Source organism: Stylophora pistillata, chromosome 3 (genome assembly GCF_964205215.1).
Source record: "Stylophora pistillata chromosome 3, jaStyPist1.2, whole genome shotgun sequence".
Taxonomy (NCBI): domain Eukaryota; kingdom Metazoa; phylum Cnidaria; class Anthozoa; order Scleractinia; family Pocilloporidae; genus Stylophora; species Stylophora pistillata.
This window is the reverse complement of record NC_142521.1, coordinates 25,581,730-25,598,603: the sequence shown is the minus strand read 5'-3', so window position 1 is coordinate 25,598,603 and position 16,874 is coordinate 25,581,730. Positions and strand designations below refer to the sequence as shown.

The following is a 16,874-nucleotide window of genomic DNA, read 5'->3' as shown; positions in this document are numbered from 1 at the left end:
TACATTTGTTCAGTTAAACAGCAATATGGTCTATTTGTCAAGACAAATTCTTGTAGTTTTCTCTTAAACAAGACTGTTAACAAATCATAAAACCATAGTTAGTAGAGGGGACTGGTTTGGAAAGCCGGCTAACTTCAAAGGGCCGGCCTATTGTTTCGCTTTTGAGGTTGAACCGTACCATCACGTGACCAGTACCGTGCACACATCAAGATAAACATGGCTGACATGATCGATTTATTTTTGTTTGGAGACGATTTCGACGCTGTCTTAGAAATTTTAGATGAAGAAGAAATCGATTAACACTTTGAAGAAGCTGCCGATGAAGTAAGAGTTTAAATCTGCTCAAAATTAAATGTTTTAGCGTAAGCAAGGAAAAGATCACCCGTCACTCGATCAATTCTGATTTGTGCTCAAGCTTGAAACCGTCTTTTTATTGCGAACTAAGTGCGAAATACTTATCTTAATCAGCAATTTTATTATTATTGACCACTTTGTTGATTGTGCTTGGATTGTATCCTTATTTTTATAAATGAAAGCTAACTCTTAACTAAACGCTATCAACGCGAACTTTTTGTTTGCACCGATGACAGGTTCAACTCGAAAGCATTGTATGTCAACATTGCCACAAGAAATGCAAGAGCAAGAGTGGACTGAAACGCCACATAACTGTAAAGCACAAAGTTATCGAAAAGGAAGACCAAGGGAAACGACAGAGCTATTTAACAGTCGAAACTTATTCAAGGATTGTCGAGAAAGCCAAATTAAAATTGTGCGACTGCAAAATGTACCCACAGCTGAAAAAAGAATCAAGTCCTACAACTGCAACATAACATCAGAATTCTTTGAAATTCAGAACTTATATAACCGTTTAGTCAACTCTGGAAACGTTGAGAGATTTTATGCTGCTTTTTAATCAAATATTGCTTTGCATTCTGCGAAGCATTTTGAAGGATTATCAAGGAATGCTGCTACCCTACTTTCAACTAAGGTTGCTGACAGCATGCTTGCACATAGTGCTGAAGAGAAATTACTTGCAAGTCATACGTGTGTTTCATTGACTAAACTGTCCGATAAAGAAAAAGCTGGACTACAGTACATTGGAGGTTCTGTACTCCACAAGCTTTACAACAAGCATGCAATTGTAAAGAAATTATTAGAAACTGAGCAAGTATGTCTGTACTTAAGGCTGGGAAATTAGAAGACCCTTCTGCTATGAAACAGAAGTAAAAGTTTGCTCATTTTCTTTTGCAAAGGACATAATACAGAAACACAAGATAAAACTAAAACAGCTGAAATCAAAAGCACTTCGCAAAGACATCATTAGACCCTCCACAGGAACTAAGGCAAAATTAGACTGAATTGCTTTTAGTGATTATCATTTATTATTTAGGACAACTTCAACATACATACCATATTTCTCTGCCTATAAGCTCAGGGCTTATAAGCTCGGGGGGGGGGGGGGGGGCTTATACGTGGATCAAAAAAAATTTCAGTTAGAAACTATAAACTCTTTGGTGCAAAAATGCACGAAAAGAACATTAGAAACATGATAAGAAAGACAAAATCTTTATCTATTAAGTAAAGAACAGGTTCAGTACTACTTGTGTGTTTACTCTTTGTTTCGATCTGAGAAGTACTCCTGTAGCTGTGGCTTTAAATCAGAATCAATGCATTTAGACAGTGTGATTTCCATAATATTATAGGCATGAGAAAATAGACCAATCAGTTTGTAAAAGTTGAAATTCAAAGATAAAAGAAAAAAATGGGCTTATTTTTTCTACAGACTATCAAATAGTTTGCCTATTTTTTCACAGTCATATGACAATCACTCTCTAAAAATCTCACTGTTTTTTTCTTTTGGGAAGAGGGTCATCAGTCACATTGACCCATGCCTTGCTTTTGTCTTTCCTTCCCCTGGTATTGCCAGACTGGCATGATATAGATCGCTGTATTCGAATGTTGTTGTCATTGTACCCAAACATTCTGATGTCTGGATTGTCACATCTTCTTCCATGTTTTCTTTGACTGCCAAAATATTCTTCTATGGGATCTTGACAGAATCTTTCAGTTAAGACATATTCAACACCCTCATTAAGAAGAAACTTGGTTGCTTCCACAACTGAATAGGATGTAATCTGTAGACCCTCGTATGTCTGCCAAGATATAAACATTCTATTTCTGGCATTGGCTGTGAAATTCCCAGGTCGGTTGAGTGTGCATTCTTTCCACTGCTTAAGATATCCAAGGAACTCATCTTCAAGCCAAGGGAATCTTGGATCATCAGTGGATGTGTAAGGAGCAAGGAAAGGTTTTCTCTTCCTCTGATGTTCAATTTTACTGCGTACATTTAAGCAATCAAAGAAAGAGTCAAACATTTCACAAAGCTTCGCTGTACCTGCTGTACCAGGAGGGCCAAATGATCTTAAAACAGCTGCCATTGATGCACTTAGCACTTGAGCTGCCAGGCTGACACGCATGCTGGAGTACGAATTCAGCTTAACATGTTCATATGTAATTCTAGGAAGCAACTTCAAGCCATTCTCTGCATCTTGATAAAAGATTTGGGTGATGTGCTGCCATAATAAGTAGTGACCATCATTCCACATATACCTGGAAACAATAACCAGTCAACATTAATATGTATGCAGCAAATCATTGCCAACTTACAATATCATATAAGGAGTTATTAACAGCAAAATGTAAAACATATATAAATGCAAGATAATAAGCAGATGGGATTTCTTGTGTGTAGATGGACAGCTGCTGTCCTTTGCTGTCCCAATAACAGTTACGGATATAAGATTGCCCATTTGGCAATTTAAATTATCCCAAAATGGCTTTTGATTAGAGAAATTTAGAAACCTGGATTAAAATTTAACCCTGGGTTAGAGCTAATCGGCCTTTGAACAACTGGGCCCTGATCATAACCATTCTATTGGCTGTTGGACGTAACTGCTGCCCCTATTGTTACTGGGACAGCAAAGGCCAACAGCTCTCCACCTGCACAGTAAAATTCCTTTTGCTTTTTATCTTGAAATTGTTTTGTAAACTCATACCTGGTACAAGTACCAGATCCAGAATGATACAGACAGTTTCTTGTGGTCTTTACAAGATGAGGGGCATCTGAGAAGAAGTATATAAACCTCTGTGGTGCAAACAAATTGATTGTGCGATAGCACACATCCTTGTCAGCATTTCCATCAAGACTCTTATGCATTCGGTAGAATCTTCTATTTGGTGTGGCTCCATCTGAAGTAGAAGCAATAACCCAGAGGTTACAGGTTAACTCCAAAATAGCAACAGCCTCCCAGAACAATGGCATTATCTGGGCAGAAGTAGCTCCATTGGTAGAAAAGTGGGCCAAGCAGAACTTCAACTCTGTACAAACACCTCTGATGAGGAAAGCAAGAGCATGAGTTGCAACCTCATCAAGTTTTTCCAGAGCTCCAAAGTTGACATCAGGGTCACCAAGATCCACATATCCAATCAATTCGCCTGTGACCTTATCAAAAACAAGATTTGACATGATTTTCATTTCGTCAAATAGCAAGACAACATATCGTTGCACATCAAAGTACTTGTCTGTTAATGCTTTCAGTTCTTCAATCACATTCTCATGAAAGCCCCTTTTGGGTCTAATAAAGTTTCTATAATCCCGCAGTGTTCTTTGGCTTGGCAGTACTAGTATCCCACTTTTTCTTATTTCCTCGTAGCAAGATGGTGATTTGGCTGCCAATGACAAACAATAACGAATTATCATTGGGTGATATCTGACACCAGTTGATGTGCTGTTGTGGAGTTTCTTTTGTTGTTGCCAAAATAGGCTCATGAATGGTGTGATCTCTGCCTGACCAAGTATATCAGTCATGTCTTTATTGAGTTCATGATCAATCTCAACACTTGATTTCTCGATTTCAAGTTTCATTTCTTGAAGTTTCTTCTCAAGGGTTGCACATTTCAATCTTTGCATCTGCAAAGTCAGTTTTAATCGTTCTGGAGATGTCTTAGAGACTGGGGTATTGAGATGCGCTGGCTTAGCTAGTTTGTTCTGCTTGGCCCTTTCTTTTAGCCGAGACTCATGTGAATACCCATAGCAACCAGCACACTGCTGGCCCTCATCCTCTGTTAAAATTTCACATCCTCTCATTCTCCAATACTGCTGGTGTGGAAATGAACTATCGTCGAATAGTGGATCGACAGATTTCGGGATGATGTGGGGTATTACAGCATTGGATAGTTCATGTGGAATTACTCCAGGACATATGGAGTGGCTTTCAACATCTTTCACAAGGTCAGAAACTGTGATATTACTGACTGATCTTAAATATCTAGAATACAGTTCATGGTCTTCAGGTATGAGCCATCCAAAAATTGAAATTGTGTATCCCAAACTGTCATCTATCATGATTTCAACTTCTGGCAACAAAAAGGTGTTTTTCATCTTTCTCAGCAATATTCTGTCATTTAACTCTTGAACTGACCAGTCACTGAGTGTTTTCAAAGGATGAACTCGTTTGCAAAGTTCTACAAAGTTACTATAACAAGCATTCTTTCTTTTGATTTCAGGCAAGTCCTTCACGATCGATAGCAGTCTTCGTGGCGCTAGCTTTTCCTTTTGGTGGCTTTTTTGGGGCATATTTAGAGTCGGTAGAGAACCAAACTTCGGTCTTTTCTTGGTCATCTTTGAAGACACGACTAAAAGCAAAGTTAAATAATTTATCTATCAGTAAGAAAGGCGGAAGAGCTTTGGTTAGTACAAGACATGTGTTGCCATCATGGAACACAAAAGTAAACATCGTCAGTTCCAAGTTATAAACACACATCTGATGTTTGTAATCCCCTCTACTAACTACTAACTACACATACACCTTCGGTTGTGCTGTGCCGCGCACAAAAATCCTACATTCCATACTGGTAAGCACCATACACACACAAGCTTTAGTCTGAATACTTACCAATTTCTATATCATCAAGAGCGAAATGCTTCTCGCATGTAAAGACTCTATCGCTGTCAATTTGTTTCTGGAAATCTTTGTCTACTTCTCTTGATTTTGTGAGTTCATTCAGCCAGTCTGCTCTCCACTTTTTGTATACTTCGTTCCTCGGAGCGGGAAGTTTCCAAATGCCTATACCTTTCGATCGCCTGCACGATCCACAGCCAACCACGGAACAATTATCGCCAGGCATTTTAAACTTAATCTAGAGTAGCTTTATTACGATTTACAACTGTTTTTTCTTTTTTTATCATAATAACACCGAAAAGAACACAAGACAGCTTACCGTACTCAAGTGACAACCGGCGCCACATCTCAGTTGAATCCTGTGCTGTGCACGGTATTGGTCACGTGATTTCTAAAAAATCGAACAATAACCTCCTCTTTTGAAGTTCACCGACCTTCCTAACCAGTCCCCTCTACTAACTATGATCAAACCAAGTCATAAGACTTACATTCATTTCCTCAAATCACACATGCGTGGAAGAGTTTCTCTTTCCTTTCTCCAACAACGTTTGTCTGAACATGCCCATTAATTACCTTTTGCAATTAGTACATGACTTAAAACCTATTTCGATGGAAGCACATTTGACCCGCAATAGCGCTAAAAATATATAAAATTCAACGTAGAAACTGTGAGATCTTGCTAAGCTCAGCAAAACGCAAATGCTACCAGTTCCCATTCAGTCAACCGTAAACAGTTGTTATTAGATCATAACTGTAATTAGCGTTAAACTGTAACCGTCTCCTGTCAGGTCCTTTTGTGTAGCTGTTATCCACCAGAGCTTTTCGAAAGTGACTAATTCCTGTCTAGCCAATCGTTGTAGTAGATTGCGTGATTCTTTAGATAATTCATAGCATTACCTAATCCTTTGTACATTAGGCTTAAATAGAGCTGTTTTGAAAAGCTGTCTTTGTTCGACCCAGTTCTGGCCAGGAGAAACTCAGCCATGTAGCCAGTTCTGGTAAAGCCAGGTCAGGCCAAATTAGGACCACGTCAGTTCAGTAGCGTTTGCAGAATAAATCTACGTTGGAACCAACCTTACTGTTGTTAGTCATTGTCTCAAGGAAAGTCAACAGCCGTAATAGATCCCGGCCCCAGGGAAACCTTTTCGCAGAGGAATTTTATTGAAATTTCCCCGTCCATCCGTTTATTTGTGAAGGCAAAATCCTGTTTTCACATAGTAACGCACATTCTGCTTTTTTTCTTAAACAATATCTACTATTCATAGAACTTCGATATTCGGCTTTCTCAGTCGGAGTCAAGCTACCTTCGAATGGTATCCTGCTCGAACAAGCTAGTTCAGGTGAAGATCTTTTACTATGGCCAAGTCATGATTTCGGAGAATTGCTGAATAAACTTACGAAAGACCGTCCTTCCAATGTTTTGCGGCTCCGGTTCTGGAAAAAAAACACTTTTCACTACTGCTGGATAAGTCGTCCACTAAAACTATTTTTTTTGAATAGTTACAAAGCCAAAAAGCCGGTCACAAACAACGATTTCCTTCTTCAATTCCGCTCGCGTATACAGCGAAAAAGGAATAACCTACTGGAGGACACTTTAAAATCAAACTTAAATTTTCAATATGGCATCAAAAGATTTCAACATAATCGGTGTTCTCAAATTAGAAACTGATCTATTTGTGGTCGACATCTATGAAACAACCTCTAGTCTCTAATCGTTGTGGCCTGTCCAAGATGTTCTAGGCATGATTGCTGGAGAACTTTAATAATAATAATAATAATAATAATAATAATAATTTACATTTATATAGCGCAGACCTCTATATGAATATATTCAGTCGTGCTTCACAATAAGATAAAATTATGGCAAAAGTAACTAAGATAGAAGAACCTATTGGAACCTACGAGTCTCTGCACTCAAAGAGAACAATAGCCTAGCTAAGTGAATAAGAAACATGAGTAAAAATAAAAATCTATTTGAAAGCTAGATTAAAAAAATGAGTTTTGATAGCAGTCTTCAATGTGTCCAATGTCTTTATGTTACGAATTGTCGAAGGTAATGCATTCCAAAGAAGAGGTGCAGCTGATTGGAAGGCACGATCACCAAGGGTTGGACGGGTCCTGGTGCTTGATAATTCGAGTAATAAAGACTCGTTTGACCTAAGAGACTACCTGGATCGCTTTTTGATGATAATTAAATCAGTCAAATAGTTAGAGGCTAGACCATATGAAGAGTTAAATGTCAAAAGGAGAATCTTAAACTTTATACGGTAACTAATCGGGAGCCAATGAAGGTGGAAAAGTAATGGCGTAACATGGAGGTATTTTGGTATTTTGGTATTTTGGTATTTTGGTATTTTGGTGACCAACCGAGCTGCGGCATTCTGTACCCGTTGGAGTTTCATGATATGTAAATTCGGGAGGCCATATGGTGGACTGTTACAATAATTTATTCTACTGGTTATAAAAGCATGAACTACTGTTTCGGTAACTAAACGACTTAGATATTTCCTAATTCTACATATGTTGTAAAGATGATAGAATGCGGATGAGCAAGTTCTTTTAATATGACTAAGCATACTCATCTTCGAATCAAACCAGATTCCTAAGTTTCGAACCGTCGCGTTCCAATCAGAAGACATTCTGTCTTATCCGCATTCAGTTTTAACTTGTCCGTTTGCATCCACCGACTAATGTCAGCGATACATGATTCCATGGCAGAGTTAAAGTAATCATTGCATGGTGGGGGAGGGGGGCGGGGGGGGATAAATTCGAATTGGCCCGATTTTACTTTGAGAAAGCCGGAACTTTGGCTCTATTTGTGGAGATAACACCACAAATTATGCCAGAGATGCTAACTTGCTAACTTGTCGAGCCCTAAAAAATGAGTCTTTATATATGAGATGAGATGAGATGTCGCAAGTGGTAATTACTGATGACTTGTTTTTAGTAAAATAAAAAGTGTCCTTGTACGTGAATTTATCAGCTCCAAGGGAAGAGTTTGATTAATATGTGTCCACAAATTCAGATGAGAAAACCATATCTCTTGTGAACAGACAGAGCACTGGTCATCTTTTTACCGCAATTTAAAAAATCCGCTTTCCTCCGGCCTCTTTTTTATCATGTAGTACAAAGAAAAAAAAACAGTTTCTGGTGGAAAGGATTACAAAATTTTGCCGCGTTCCTGTTTAACCTATAGAGTCTGCGTTGATATTACGAAACAAGTGATTAAGACAATTAAAGACTTCCCTTATTCGAAGAATTAAGTTCACGATCGTTACTGACTTCGTCAAACGGTTCCGTAATCTACCCTTCTTCGTTCTCCATTTTCCGCTTAAATGAAATCTATTTTCCGCGAAGGGATGATAACTGAACGAAAAGTCAAAAAACGGAACTGGAGGAAATTCTTCAAAACTCGTTTTTCACTTTTAGGCCTGTTTTTAGCTCTGATAGAACGTTTTAGAATGATCTCTCTTTTCCGATTAATAACAGCATGATGAATCTCACGAGTTCTTTTTATTATTGTGTTATATAGATACGACAACGTCCATGCATTGATTAAAATTGGCGAGGAAATTCTTCCCCAATCAGGTTTCATATCTTAGAAATGCATTCGGTCATAAGCTCAATATGATAAGGCACACGCATAACAATTTTCACAAATTAAAAGCGAAACAAATGAGCACTTACGATTTACGAGACTTTCAGCAACAAGGATGAATTCCTGTTAAAAATGAATTGAGACTTAATAATGCGTCGACTAACCTCTTAGAATGTTTAAAGATCATTCACTGACCATCATCCATGTTTGCCTTAACAACTCTACTTTGTTGAAGACGTTTCCTTAAAGGGCTCGCGAAGAACATACCTTAAGTGCGATGAAGAGTAACAAAAACTTTGTCATCGTTTTCTTCCAGGTGCCACTTCAGATGAACCCAAAGTTTTGTACATATTTAAACGATTACACTTCTGTCGGCTTTTTTCATTATGCAGATAAAAATTGGTCCCGTGAGGGCTGCTACTTTAGCGACTAATTTGAGTTTGATATCGTTTTGCATATGTCAATCATTCAAAATCTCAGCTGGCAGATCAGAGATCAAGTAAAATACTGTTGACAGTTGGGAAGATACATTGGAAAATTTATTGCAAAGCTGCTTTAATATTAAATACAAATTACTCAACCAAATTTTTCTTAGATATTGGATCTCTCTTGCAAACCTGGATGGATCAGTAATGCGTAAAATAAAAAAAACCATCCATGACCCGTGGCAAAAAGCATTCAAAATTGTCAAGCTGTTACAAGGCTGTAGAACCTATTGTTTGAATTTAAAGAACATTTAAAAAACAACTTTTTCAGTGAAAAAACAACGGTTGGAGTTTGGACAAAGTTTTAAATTAACCGCGGTTTAAAAATTTTTTCGGAGAACGTTCTGTTGGGAAGCATTCCAGCAGCAATGCCAGCCGCCACCGACAGCATAAAATGGTGGCTGACCGCCCTAATCTGTTAGTCAATCAAGAGGGTCTCAATGGAAGGGGGGGGGGGGTAATGTTGACGGTTGACGGTTAAAAATGAGCCCTACTGACGGTTGACGGCTAAATTTTAGGTCAATTGACGTTGGATTTTATCGTTCGCTTTTACAGTTTAATGTCTTAAGAAATCTCTTTTGATACTTTCGTTTCGTTATTTAATTCAGTCGTGGGTAAAAGGAAAAGAAGCATTTTGCCTAGAAAGTTTTTAGATAATAGCCAGCGGCGAAATTACGAGCAAGCTTCCATCATTCACTCTTAGGTTGTTCGTTTGAGAGATTCGTTCCTATGTTGAAGATGCGTGAATGGTTTTACCATGGGATTTGAATTCGTGGCCTTTCCGAAGATTAAGATGAAGTAGAGGTTTTGCACAGCAGCCATGTTGGATGGCAGGATCAATGAAAATATTTTGCATAAGAAAGAATTTTTTTCCCATTGGTAAAATAATCTATTGTTCCTGCCATCCAACATGGCTGCTGTGCAAAATCGCTATTGAGGTTGAGTCAGCGAGGTTCATGTTTACAAGTGAGTTTGTCGCGGTATTTGATTTTGACAATATTGTCATGTAAGAACCCGTCAAAGATATGGTACAAACAAACTCGCTGGTTTCATGGACTTATTTCTGCTGCGAACAGCATTGTTTGGTCGTCATCCTATATCTTCAAGCTTTCTACTCATTTCGAACTGCAGGAAATGGTATGCCTTACAAAACATGGTGCGATTTTCTCCTCGCCCAAAATCTCTAGTAAAACGTAATCGTCGATGCTCGAGTTAGCTTCGAGTTTTCATGAACATGCTTATGACACGTTCATTCTTCTACTAACACTGGAACGTGGAGAATCAGTCTGTAATTGATAATTTGGTTTTATCAACTGAGTTGATATCAGATACAATGAAATATATGAAGTTCATATATTTTGAACTGCGGTATTAGATACGTATGATGCACGATCCTCGCAGTAGATAGCGCTATTTAAGCAATAGCGAAAATCAGACCTGAAAAAAATCAGGCCTGATTTTTTTCAGGTCTGATTTTCGCTATTGCTTAAATAGCGCTATCTACTGCGAGGATCGTGCATCATACGGGAGTTGATAATGTGATTTGGTCACCGTAAAGGGTTTCAAAGCTGACGTTTTGGCCGTTAGCCTTCGGCAAACGCTCCGCTGACGAAGGGCTAACGCTCGAAACGTCAGCTTCGAAATCCTTTACGGAGGTCAATTCACAGTATCAACCCAGTTGATAAAACCAAATTACCTTGCTACCCCTACCCACGCGCCACAGTTTCTTTAGAAACTTACCCCTTTTATTCATCTGTATTTCACAATCATCGTAATTCATAAGAAACACCCGAGCTATGTTCGTGTATATATTGAAACGGAGTCACAAGTTGGTAACCACGAGGTTGGACTATAATAGTTGTTGTTTACAGTTTGCGAATGGGACAACCTTTTTGCCTTTATCTGTATGTTAACCGGCGTGGATATATTCTGTTGAGTTCATTGAGTTACCATCTCAATGGAGGAACAAATTAAAATGCGAATCACCAACCGAGTCCTCTCTGCGACAGTCTCGCGTGGCAGAGATCAGTCCTACATGAAGAGAGTCCTGCACGCAAAGTCTTACAGAGTCCCTTCTATTTTAGCTACAAACATTCGCAATTTATCGAACAAGGTAGACGAATTGCATCAAGTCGCCATTCGCAACAAAACATGTCATTTTCATAACTGAGAAGTTGCTTTCGCAGCTGATACCGGATTCGGCTGTCTCGCCACCTAGATTCTTGTTATCATTGAGAAATGAGGAGAAATACTAATCCGGTGGCTGCTGCGTATACAGCAAGGAGGAAATTCCGAGTAAGCGATTAGTAGAAATGGAACAAGAGAAATTGGAGTCTATCTGGGTACAATTAAGATCGCAATCACCCCCGCAAAAAATTTGCATAATTATTCTGGCAGTTGTTTATCATTCAACCGCTAACGGTGAAGAGGAATAGGTTACTCTTCGTGATTATATGCAAAAGAATATGGATACGTATCTGTCGAAACGTACAGAGGAAAACCGGCTTCAACCGGCTTGCGCTCTGACTCTATTTCTAGACCTAATCACCTGAAGTAGCAAGTTCAATTCAACACAAGAGACTCTGGGATACTTGAATGATTTTTCACTGATAGACCCCACACCTTCGATCCTCAGAGGATACCGAAGCTTGGCTCATCGGAACACTACACCGTCCTAGTGTGCTCAACTGTTAAACTTCCACCTTGACATGATTCTGTATAAAAAGTTCACAGAAGGCAGTACCGCGCGAGCAAATGGAGAGAGTTTGGATCCTGGATTGCAACTAAGGATTGGACCCAAGTTTACAATGCTACCTCATGTGTTTCTAAGTTTGAAGTATTCTCTTAGGAACTTCGCTCAGCTATTGAAATCTTTTTTCCATGGAAAACAGTAAAAACCTAGGTATATGATAAACCTGGGATGAAAATTGAAATCTTTGATTAACAAGTGACAAGAAGCATTTATTACATATGAGAAAGATTCGCCAGTCTATAGGCTATGACGGAATAGAGTCCCTGGCGCTATTAAAACAGCGAACCGCTCTTATTATAACCCCAAAGTGGACTATCTGGCTGAAACTAACCCCAAGAAATGGTGGCAAGGCATCAAATCTCTGACTGGACAGGAAACCTCTGTTAAGCAGGAATGGTACCAACAGTTCTTAAGTGACATCATCACTAGTCTTTTATCATGGCTAAGCGATGATTTCGGAGAATTGCTGACTAGATTTACGAAAAATTGTTTTCTTTATTCTCGGTATGTTTAAACGCGGGTACTTGCAGTGTTTTGCGGCTCCGATCCTGAAAAAAAAAAACCGCTACCGTGAAAGATTGTCTACTAACCGAGAGCTATCTTTGTTGAATAGCTACAAAGTAAGCGAGGGCCACAAACAATAATTTGTTTCGTCTACTCCGTTGGGTGGGTAGCCTTAGGATAAGGACACTTTAAATTCAAACTTGCATTTTAAATGCATATGTGCCATCTAAACATTGGAACATAATCGTCATCAAATTTGAAAATAATCGAAATTTACGAGCCTCGTGCAAAACAACTTCTGATCTCCTATCTTTGTTGCTTATCCAAGATATTTAGAGCATGATTGCAAGAAATATATATCAGGGAGCATTTGTGAGTCATCATTGCATTTGGGGCTACAAAAGATAAACTGGTAAAAGCCTGGAGAATCGGCCTCAAATAAGACATAGCAGGAAATACGAATTAGCCTGACTTTGAGACTGCTGGATTTTTTGACACCGAACACTGTTTCCGGAGATTATCCCTAAAGTTTAAGCGTTAACTTCTTGAGCACCATCACAAAAACGGGAAAACTTGTCAAATTAAAAACGTGTTGAGTGGTCTGGGCTGTCACTATTGAGGTCCCTATGACATCGAGGGCAAATGATGATAAAAAAATATTCGGCATTCTTGACAGATAATTATTGACAGGTAACCTGTAGTTTTGTGAACAAGTTAATCGAAACGAGTTTTCATCAGACGAGATGTCATAGTGGGTAGAATTAGCAATATGGTTAAATGCCAGTCTAGCAGAAAGGCAATTAGTCGTTTTACTGATGACTTGTTTTGTAAAATAAAAAGTGTTCTTGAACGCGAAGTTATCGGCTTTAAGGCAAGAGTTTGGTAAATATGGAATCAACAATTCAGATGGGAAAACCATTCCTCTTGTCAACGGACAGAGCACAATCATCCACAAACAAGGAATCGAAAAAAAACAGATGGGAAAACCATTTCTGTCGGAGCATTGGCCGTCTATTAACACAAATAATTATAATCCGCCTTTCTTCGGAACTTTTCCTTTACAACGTCATATGAAGAAAAATCGGTTTCTGGTGGATAGGATTACAAACTATTGCCACATTGCAGTTGAACATTTAGAGTCTGCGATAAAGTCTCTTAAAGACTTCCGCTCATCCAAAGGAGAATAAAGTTTACGATCATCACTGACTTGGTCATTCAAACGATTCCGTAATCTGCTTTTTATTCTTCTCTATTTTTCGCTTAGTTGAAGTAGATTTTCGGCAAAGGGATAACAGCGAAAAGTCATAAACACGGACCTGGTGGAAATTTCTCAAGAATCTATTTTTTAGGCCCTTTTTTTTAGCACCGATGATACAACGTTTTAGGGAAAACTTTGTTTTGAGTTTCATAACAGCATGATTAATCTTACAAGTTGCTTCACTAATGTGTTACACCGATGCGACAACTTCCGTTCCCAGATTAAAATTGGCGAAGTAGCAACCCTTCTAACAGGTTTCCCATCCCATTGTATCAGCAGAGCTCAATAACGCACGCGCAAAAACTAATCACAAATGAAAACGGAAACATATAAGTACTTACGATTTTCGAAGCTTTCAGCAACAAAGACGAATTCCTGTTAAAAGTGAATTAAGAGAGACTTAAAAATGTCTCGGTTAACCTGTTAGAGAATTTAAAAGATTATCTTGTGGCCATCATCCATATTTGCTGTAAAAATTCTACATTGTTAAAGACATTTCTGTGAGGCACTAGCGAGGAACATACCTGGAGTGCAATGAAAAGTAACAGAGACTTTGCCATCGTTGTCTTCAAGCTGCCACGATGGATGAACTCAAAGTTTTGTACATATTTAAATAATTACACCGCTGTAAACGTTCTCGTTATGCAAGCAAGACATCCGCCCATTAAGGCTGCTACTCAAGTTATTAATTTCATTTTGACACTGTTACGTAAACAGTGTGTCTGACCCGACAAATTTTGCATTTATCATTCATCAACAAGTTCATTCGTCAGACTATGAAGTAACGTAGTTTTGGTGGTTTCGTCATGAAAAGACATGGTGGAAAACTGTATTATAACGCCGCTTTGAGAATAAAAGCCAATTATCCACAGATAACTTTCAGATCTTGGATTTCGTTCGCAAACCTAGTTTTATTAATGATCCGATTCATAAATTTCAAATTTGTCAAGCTGTTTTCAAAGCTGTCGTGCGTATCTATTGAATATGTTGTAAATAGAAGAAGGCACCGGTCAGTACTGGGATAGAGTGGAAGTCTTAAATACCGGCGTTTCAAAACGTATTTTCAGAGAACCTCTTGTTAATAGAGGAATCCTTGTTTACAATATTTGCCTCATTAGCATAAGCAATTCAGTTTCTGATGGAACTAAAAATAAATCGGTTCTGAACATCGAAAGGTCAAAGTACGATTAAATCGGCCAATGAATACGAGCCTGATGCATTGAATACGTTTTGTGCAACACGGGTTTAAAAACTCAAAATTTTACATAGAATGTATGAGCGCATTAGCGCTTTTGCCACCCAGAAATTTTGCAGTTTTTGATGGACTATTTCTCCTTGAATATTACATCGCTTTTATGTCGAATAGATCGTTTCAGATTGAATTTTGAAGTTTTTGCTCATTTTACAGGGGCGCATTTGGCGAGCAGTGTTTACATGGCTACCTAGTGCCTGGCAGAAGAATCCGAGAAAACGTAAGCTACTGAGACAGCCGTGTACTTCGAGAAACTTTCCTGAGAAACTTTTGCACCAAATTAGCACCTATTTCTTTTATTATTTGTTTGATTCTTTGACATTCAGCTTCGTTGAGGTCAAATGGTGCGTAAACATCTTAAGGAAAATCAAGGTCTTTCGAAGAATAAAAGTCGTAAAGAAGAACAAATTCTTCGTCCGTCGTCAATGAAACCATCGTCGTAGCATATTATAAGCGAATTTCGTAAGTCTTTGAACGCCATAGCCACACAAAATTCAAAAAGACTTAAGATGCCGTCGTCTTCCCGCAAGACCGTCCGCTTAACCTTAAAATTTTCCCTCCGAAAACCAAATCCTCGGTCCAGTCTTTCTCGGATGTAAAGCGTCGTCGTCTTCCTTTCGTCGTCGTTTCTTAAGTTCCCTAATAGGGACCTTAAGAAACCACGACGGCGACGGCAACGAGGACGTGGAAAAACAAGAGATCTAATTGGCAGAACAATAGCTCAGCACGTGCGTTTTGAAACTTTGTACATTTCTTAGCCGTCCTATACAAAACAACAACGTGAAATCGCCAAAATTTGCGTCGCCTGCGAACCGAAACCGCGACGGAAAATTATTTTGATTTCCATTTGGAACTCAACGGCTACTTTATACGTCACGCTGAAGTTGAGCTGTGGCGCTGTATGACTGACAGTAAGCTCCTGCAGCCATTTTTTAAATTCTAACTAAGAGTAGAAATTCATTTTTAATCGAAGTCTTCCTTGGCGTTGCTGTAGTGGTTTCTTAAAGTCCCCAATAAGCCAAACGCCACCGAAGATCGACTATCTTGCTAAATTTCAGCTCTTGACTTGTCAGCCATGTAGATAATTGTGAGCATATCGATAAGCGTTTTAATTGGTTGAAATCAGGCTATGTGACGGAAATGTGAAGCACGCTATCCAAACCGTGGATTTGACGAGGAAAAAAGCGTTCAAACTTGAGTTCGGTTTCCCATTGCAGAGTAATTTTTATTTCGCTGGCATTTAACCCAAATGATTTAACAGAAACAAGTGTCCCTCACTCCAGGAGAGTTTTGGGCTATCTTCGTACGCTGATTCAAAGGTAGCTAGTCTGAATACAAAATCTTCTTGAGTTGAAAAAAACATTAACAAACAGCAAAATGCCACTCGTGTTTTGTTAAGTCACCCCGGAAAAAAAAATGTGTATGCACTGAAATATATTATCCATGTAGTTAAAGAAGGGAAAGTCATTGTTTTTCTTGGTGTCATCAACAGGTTTATCACCTCGACAGTCGCATTGGACCAGCCTAAAGAGCATACGGATGACGCCATCCGGTTAGTAATCCTCTATAAAAATCAGGATGCTGCAGTGTCTATCAACCGACAGCTGAGAGATCTTAGCAGCAAGGTGCAAAAGACCATTCAACCCATGTTTCTTAGCCGCAAGCTTAAACAAGATCTAAGCCTGCGTGAACCCAAGCCTAACATCATGACCCAGCAACGCGTTGCTTATCTATTCAAGTGTGACCTGTGCGATGCAGGTTACGTCGGGTACACAAAAGGCCACCTTCACACGCGCGTTGAGGGTTACCGTCAAAAGACGTCATCTATTTACAGGCATTATTCCAAAGACTATAACACTGCTGTTCCGAACAATTTCTTAGCACGCTTCAATGTAATCATGAAATGCACGAACAAATTTGACTGCCTTGTTAATGAAATGCAGTGTATTCAAGATCTTAAACCAGCATGGAATGTACCTACAGTCCATAGTTAATTGAGGGGACTGGTTATGAAGCTCGGCGAAGAACAAAGGACTATGTCTTTGTTTACGTTTTTAAAGGTCA

The 16,874-nt window shown here is 38.9% G+C and overlaps 2 protein-coding genes, 1 long non-coding RNA gene and 1 pseudogene across 4 annotated transcripts; 2 read left to right on the top strand and 2 right to left on the bottom strand.

The window, feature by feature from the left end:
• Window positions 1-93: 93 nt before the first annotated feature.
• On the top strand, window positions 94-1,378 carry LOC148735255 (uncharacterized; annotated as a pseudogene). The gene is made up of 2 exons (XR_015998983.1): window positions 94-324; window positions 591-1,378. The product of XR_015998983.1 is annotated as an uncharacterized LOC148735255 (transcript).
• Window positions 1,379-1,550: 172 nt separating this feature from the next.
• Window positions 1,551-5,423, bottom strand: LOC148735254 (uncharacterized). Its single transcript, XM_088754144.1, has 3 exons — window positions 4,956-5,423; window positions 3,057-4,695; window positions 1,551-2,610 (listed from the first exon to the last, which is right to left on the bottom strand). Exons 1-3 carry the CDS (start codon window positions 5,185-5,187, stop codon window positions 1,842-1,844), a joined length of 2,640 nt encoding a protein of 879 aa, XP_088610270.1. The 5' UTR covers window positions 5,188-5,423; the 3' UTR covers window positions 1,551-1,841.
• Window positions 5,424-12,305: 6,882 nt separating this feature from the next.
• LOC148735253 (uncharacterized) lies at window positions 12,306-14,899 on the bottom strand. The gene is made up of 2 exons (XR_015998251.1): window positions 13,900-14,899; window positions 12,306-12,344 (listed from the first exon to the last, which is right to left on the bottom strand). It is a non-coding gene; the product is annotated as an uncharacterized LOC148735253 (long non-coding RNA).
• Window positions 14,900-15,151: 252 nt separating this feature from the next.
• On the top strand, window positions 15,152-16,863 carry LOC148735252 (uncharacterized). The gene is made up of 2 exons (XM_088752910.1): window positions 15,152-15,182; window positions 16,161-16,863. The coding sequence occupies exons 1-2, from the start codon at window positions 15,152-15,154 to the stop codon at window positions 16,802-16,804; spliced, it is 675 nt and encodes a 224-aa protein (XP_088609036.1). The 3' UTR covers window positions 16,805-16,863.
• Window positions 16,864-16,874: the final 11 nt, after the last annotated feature.

Bases quoted from the DNA above. Each gene is read 5' to 3' on its own strand.
- LOC148735254 (XM_088754144.1), bottom strand. From the start codon at position 5,187: ATGCCTGGCGATAATTGTTCCGTGGTTGGCTGTGGATCGTGCAGGCGA. The intron at 4,696-4,955 runs GTAAGTATTCAG...CTTTGCTTTTAG, and splicing joins TCTTGATGATATAGAAATTG to TCGTGTCTTCAAAGATGACC. The intron at 2,611-3,056 runs GTATGAGTTTAC...TATTGTTTCCAG, and splicing joins GGATCTGGTACTTGTACCAG to GTATATGTGGAATGATGGTC.
- LOC148735252 (XM_088752910.1), top strand. From the start codon at position 15,152: ATGGTGCGTAAACATCTTAAGGAAAATCAAG. The intron at 15,183-16,160 runs GTCTTTCGAAGA...AATCTTCTTGAG, and splicing joins ACATCTTAAGGAAAATCAAG to TTGAAAAAAACATTAACAAA.